Genomic DNA, 6,356 nt, shown 5'->3' with positions numbered 1-6,356 from the left:
GGGAGATACCAGCCTTGACTCAAAACTGCTACAGTAAGGTTCTTGGGCTTGGTTCTTCGTTTTCTAGCTAAGACTCGGCGAGCTACCACCACCGGTGAGTCCAGAAGAGGAGAGGAAGAGAATGATGGCCGCGGCTCGCTCCCAGGTGGCCAAACTTGAGAGAAAACCGGAGTTGCAGAGGAGAGAGAGAGAGAGCTTGGGGAAGGGGAGAGAGAGAGAGAGAGAGTTACCGAGTGGGTAGGTTTCTATTTCCGGAAACCTACCACATTAACTTTCCATTTTTATAGAAACTTACCATGAACAGTAACTTCGCATATTTCATCCATAACTTTCGCATACGAACTCCGATTTTTAAGTACCATATATGCACGGACTCGGTTTAACGTCCTCTACGACTTTCCAGATTTTGACCTAAATAAAAAGTCAACATTTAGGGCCACTAAAAGTATCGAAACAAAGTAAAAAGTGAAAGTAATTGCTTTTTACCGTCCAAATGACTAGTAAACCGGTAAATTGAGATACGAGACATAACACAATGATTCCATAGAATTTATCCCCGCTGTAGCAAAGATCCGGGTCAAGGAATTAGCACTCACTTGTGTTTCCAATGATTCCAACTTCTTGATCAGATGTGCATAAGAAGTTCGCAGCGCCTCTTCCCTCTAAAGCTGCTACCCTTCTTTCATTTGCTACATGTTGTGCTTCATAAGCCTCACTTAAGGCTATTAGTTTATGTTTTAAACCATTCTTTTGGATAACAATCGCTGGAACATCTGCCCATTTTGCACCAATTTTGTATCCACGCACCCAATCACGCGTCTCAGGGCCCATTACCTTGTTAAATATTTCATTATGAACCTCAGAAGTTACTTGGCGACCTTCGTTTCGAGCATCATTCTCAAGCACTTGTAATTCATCCTGCAATAACTTGCTTATTGCTAGTGACTCTGTTTTTTGAAAACCATATCATAATGCCATCAGGCATAACACATGTATTTAATGCAAATCCTACCCTAGGAATACACAATACTGAGATGATTATATTTTAAGAGGTCGTCCCATCACAAGCTATATTGAATTAAAATTTTTCTAATGCTCTATGTGACATGCTCTATAATTGAATAAGAGCATTTATGAAACCATGGTATATAGTAGAATTTATTACTTACAAATTACAATATTTTAACCACAGATATAAAGAATAACCATCTTTAATCCTACACCACATTTTCTACATCTCAGAGAAACAAAAGTCATCTTTAACAATTTTAAACACAGTGAAAAGAAAAACTAATCCATAGACTAAAGTTACTCAATTACTTGAATGATTATCTGGGGGAGTCTGCATTTTCAATAGGTCATAGAGGCTGAAGCTCTTCTGGATAATATTCTTCTATATCAATTCAATATGTTTCTTTATGTACATGATCAATACATCTATCATCAGCATATTTTATGAATTGATAGTAAATAAGTTATTTGCATTTTCATGTAATAGCACAATAATGAAAACTGAATGCAAAACCAAAATTTGAAACACCATAGCCCTTAAAGTACTCACAATTTTTTTCTTAAGTTCCTCATTACTAAGCTGAGGGTTAGTTGGATCTTTCTTGCTTGATGAGTATACAAGGCCAAAGAATGTCACCGTATCAAGTATTTCTTCAGGATGTTCATGTTCTTACAAACAAAATTATTATCATGAGTTGTGTCAATAATACGAAACAGTAAAAGAATCAATTGACAAATTTGAAGACAAATAATGGCGCTGGAAACTGAAGCAACTACAATTAGCAAATATAAGAAATCATACATGTCTATCAACATTAGTAAATGCATTCTCATTAGAAAAGAAGAGGAGATATTAGTATGTGAAATCAAATTCCTTTATTGCTACAACATGAATGTATTTATTAAAACAAATAACTGTCAAGTGAATAAATCTAAGAGATAATTAAAAGTTTTTACTCATTGTTACAACACGTTTACAAATAATGAATCCAATAATAAATATGCTATACATCAAGTACAACAAGTTAATAAGGGTGAATATCAATTACCTATTAAATATCATCAATTACCTACTCAATATAAAACTGACTATCTGTAGTTGAATGTTGGTGGAGTTGTATATCTTTAGAAAATCATTACCCATTGATATCGCATTTGAGCATAGGTTTTTGTTTCGGTTGTTTGGTGCAATGATGAGCTCGAATTGAGTTCTCAAAATTAACCATGTTGACAATTGTTAGTATAGTAGGGATCGTTCTATCGGGAGATTGAGGATGCTCCTGTCATTTAAACAATAAAGAAAAAGAATATTAATTACAAGTATATATTATTTAGGAAAATTACAAAGAAAAGGGGATTTTGATTTATTTTTATTTCTAAACTAAATTAACTAATTACATTGATCAATCAAACCATGAATCATAGATAGGATGAACGGCAAAGATGTATAATGAAGTTAACAAGCATTAACACGAAAACAAGATAACAAATTGCAACTCACGAATCAAAACATGCACTTGGACGAAATCAATCAAGAACGATGATGAACGCATACAAAGTTCTTTTTACTTTCCTTAATTAAATTAACTAGATGAACGCACCATAATTAATCCTATTAAACATGCAATGCTAGTGAGTGATCAATCCATTAACAAAACATATTCAACGCATTAGGCACTTAGAAAGTTTGATTGATTTAAGAAAAACACACAAGTTAGAACACTAATCAAGCATGCAATTCTCTTTGTTGATTTACCTAAAGAATTATAGGTTTTCCACTTTATTACCAAGACCTAGAACGCTAGCATCTTAATATGGATTCAATCATGCAATTCAAAACTTAAGTTGGCCATCAAAGAAATCAAAAACATGATAGGTGGGATTGAAGAACAAAACCAACAAACATTCAAGATCATATCAAGAAATCACAAACTATATGAAAATCCTAAAACGTTTCATACTTCAAGGTTATTGGAAAGGGTTTTTGTCCATTTACCCTAATTTTAGAGTCAATGCTCCCACTTACCCTATTAAGTTTTTTTAATTCGCACTTACATAAAACACTCTAAAGACTTCTTTCCTTTTACCCAAAAGTTCCATTTTTACATCTTTTTATTGACATTTTTGCCTTTTTCTTAACTACCCAGCGTCCCATCCATTTAAACCCGTGTGTTTCAAAATTTCGAGCGAACGAAGAGAGAGAAGCTTCATTTAGAGAGAGAAACTCTGGTTCGCGCGATAGAGAGAGAAACTCTGGTTCGCGTGATAGAGAGAGAGAGAGAATGAAGAGAGAAGCTTGCATGGAGAGAGAAAGAAGCAATGTTGCTCCATATTTCAACTCTGCTTCAACTCGATTTGAATTGTTTCTTCGATTGTTCTTTGGATCTATGTTTGCTTCGATTTTCTTAGTTTGATTCTGAATATGAGTTTGTTTCCTGTGCGGTTTTTTTATCTCCAAATCATTGCACTAAGTTTTGTCTGTGTTTCGTTAATTCCATTTTTTTCTTTTTCGAAAAGTGTGAATTTCATCTTTGATTTGGTTCGATTTACTATTTTCGTGCTTATAACTTTGTTGTGCTAAGTTTGATCTGTTTCGTTGTGCTAAGTTTGTGTGGTTCTGTTTTAGAACAGTTCGATCAGTTTCGGTATTTGTGAATTGTCTATTGGCCCTCAATAGACCCATATTGGGGGTCAATAGATGGTCAACATAGCTGCTTTTCTTCTTTTTTGATACGCTTAGTTTTTACTGAAGTTCAGCAATAGTTGTTTATAGTAACTTGTTTCTGTTTTGTGAAGTGATTTTGGTGTTCCAGACTCCTCTATTGGGGGGTAATATGTATCTATTGGGGCCCAATAGTGGTTTGATATTGTTTTGTTTTTTGTTTTTTTTGTTATACAGGAATATGGATGGTTCTTTGGTTGTTAAGTGCACTCATTTTGTACAAGGTTTCATGTTTTGTATTAATCAATATATGAGCTATGCTCATTTGTTTGAATACATTTGTGAACGGTTTAGTTTTTCTGCAACTGATGGTATTGAGCTTCATTATTCTCTTCCTGGATGTGTTATTTTTTTTCTTCGCAATGATGATGATTTCCAGATGTTGTTTAGCGGTGCCAAGATTTATAAGTTGGATTGCGTTGATATTATAGTTTTGAAGAGTAGTGGAAGTTGCAGCAAAAAAATTCTGTATCATTTGAAGATAGCTGCTCCGGTATTATGGATGAAGATGATTACCTCACTGAGGCATTTAGGACTGAAGTTCAAAAGTCTTGTCGAATGAGTGGGCTAGTTACATTCAATTTGTTGGGTAAAAATTTCGTGGCGGTTCCCTTGAGTTTCGAGACAAGCTCAGAAAATATGTTGTTGAAGTTGGGTTCAGCTTTGTGTTTATTAGAAATGATTGGGATAGAATTCATGTGGTTTGTTCCAATTGGGGAAGTGAAGGATGTGATTGGAATGTTCGTGGTTATGTATCTCCTGCAAATGGATGCTTTATAATTGGTGAGTTGAACAATGTCCACTCTTGCAAAGGTGTTCTTCGGAAGCAAAAACATGAGCTTTTGGGATCGAAAATTGTCAAGACATGTATTGAAGAGGACATTAGCTATAACTTATCATTGAAGTCGAGAGAAATTATCAGCAAGTTCAAGTTAGCTTATGGGTTTGATATATCGTACAAGGTTGCTTGGAAAGCAAAGAAGAAGGTTAGGGAAATGAATTATGGTTCTGAGGATGATTCGTTTAACAAGTTAACAAGGTATAAGGAAGCTGTATTTGAGAGTAACTCGGGATCTTCGTTTGTTTTGGAAGGCGATCCATCGAGCAATCGGTTTCAGAGGCTTTTCCTAGCTTATGCAGGCTGCATTAAAGGCTTTGAATTTTGTCTTCATGTCTTGTTTGTCGATGGGACTTTTGGGAAGAGTGTCTACAAGGGGCAGATACTTTGTGCAACTGAAAAGAATGGAAATCATGGTACTTTTCCCATTTCTATGATCTTTTATTTGTATTTTTGTTGAAAATTTGGAGTGGTGCAGCGGCACGCTGCAATCATATATTGATCCCTAATAGACATATATTGCCCCCCAATACACGTTTATTTTCTTATGATTTCTTTCCCCTTTTTGTTTTGTTTTGTTTTTTTTAATGTTTAATATTGTTTTTTTTATTCTTTTTTTGTTGAAAATGTGGAGCGGTACGCTCCCGTTGGCGGTGCAGCGGCACGCTGCTATCATGTATTGGCCCCCCATAGACTTACTCTTTTTTATGTTTTTTGTAGGTTTCTTTCCTCTTGCAATGTGTACGTGTCTGTGATTCTGAGACTGATGCTAATTGGTCCTTTTTCTTCCAACACTTGAAGAGCTTGCTGGAACCTTAAGGTAGCTAGATTGATTACATTTATTAGTGATCGTGGTGTTGGACTGTTGAGTGCTTTCGACAAGATATTTCCTGATAATCCTCATCTTTTCTGTTACAAGCACTTGGTGCATAACCTTATGACTAAATACAACGGTAAAGGGTCTCCTGTTTTGAAAGATGATGTTAAAAAGAAGTTTTTTAAGTTGGCATATTCATGCACTGAAAAGGAATATCATTTTCATTTAAGAGAGTTGAGAGAAGTTAGTGGGGCTGATATTGTAGATCCATTTCTTGCTGATTTACCTCTTCAAAATTGGTGCCGCGCATTTTTCCCTGGATGTTGTTATGGAATTATGGCTAATAGTGTAGCTGAATCTTTTAATGCTTGGTTTGCTGTTGAGCGTGATATGCCAGTATACACTACGCTTGATCAGACTCGAATTAAGGTGATGCAGATGATGGGCGATAGGAGAGACGAGGCGCAACTTTGGACCTCGCAACTTACTCCTGTTATGGAGTGTCGTTTGAAAGAAGGTATAGAGAAAGTTTGCCATTTCAATGTGCATTACTCCCATGCAAATGTTTATGAAGTGAGATCGAAAGTATTCTTATGTTGTGGACCTTGGAACTCTGTCATGCTCGTGTAAAAAAATGGGAGATTAACTGCTTTCCTTACTGCCATGGTCTTGCTGCAAATCAAGCTGCCTCATTGGATGTTTATGCTTTTATAGATAAGCATTTTCATGTTGATTATTTCAGGAAGTGCTATGATTTTCCAATTTATCCAATTTCTAATGTTGATATGGCTTCTTCGGAATCTGCTAGCAATGACTTCATACTTTCTTCAAATGCAAAGAGGCCTCCCGGGAGGCCTAGGCTGAAGAGGTTCAAGTCTGGAGGAGGGTGTGAAAAGAAGCTTATTCATTGCGGCCGATGTGGCAAAATGGGACAGCATAACAAGAATACCTGCACTGAACCTATTTGA

General features: G+C 35.8%; 1 protein-coding gene across 1 annotated transcript; it reads left to right on the top strand.

Moving 5' to 3' along the window:
• The first annotated feature begins 4,231 nt into the window (after positions 1 to 4,231).
• LOC112199051 lies at positions 4,232 to 6,356 on the top strand. Its single transcript, XM_024340116.1, has 4 exons — positions 4,232 to 4,322; positions 4,460 to 4,987; positions 5,531 to 6,014; positions 6,131 to 6,356. Exons 1-4 carry the CDS (start codon positions 4,232 to 4,234, stop codon positions 6,354 to 6,356), a joined length of 1,329 nt encoding a protein of 442 aa, XP_024195884.1.

Source organism: Rosa chinensis, chromosome 4 (genome assembly GCF_002994745.2).
Source record: "Rosa chinensis cultivar Old Blush chromosome 4, RchiOBHm-V2, whole genome shotgun sequence".
Classification (NCBI taxonomy): domain Eukaryota; kingdom Viridiplantae; phylum Streptophyta; class Magnoliopsida; order Rosales; family Rosaceae; genus Rosa; species Rosa chinensis.
The sequence above is the reverse complement of the archived record's forward strand: the minus strand, read 5'-3'. Positions and strand labels throughout refer to the sequence as shown.

What these genes read in the sequence shown, in the direction of transcription:
- LOC112199051 (XM_024340116.1), top strand. Translation starts at nt 4,232, where the DNA reads ATGGATGAAGATGATTACCTCACTGAGGCATTTAGGACTGAAGTTCAA. An exon ending in AGTTACATTCAATTTGTTGG is followed by an intron (nt 4,323 to 4,459) that starts GTAAAAATTTCG and finishes GGGGAAGTGAAG; the next exon opens with GATGTGATTGGAATGTTCGT. An exon ending in TGAAAAGAATGGAAATCATG is followed by an intron (nt 4,988 to 5,530) that starts GTACTTTTCCCA and finishes ACAACGGTAAAG; the next exon opens with GGTCTCCTGTTTTGAAAGAT.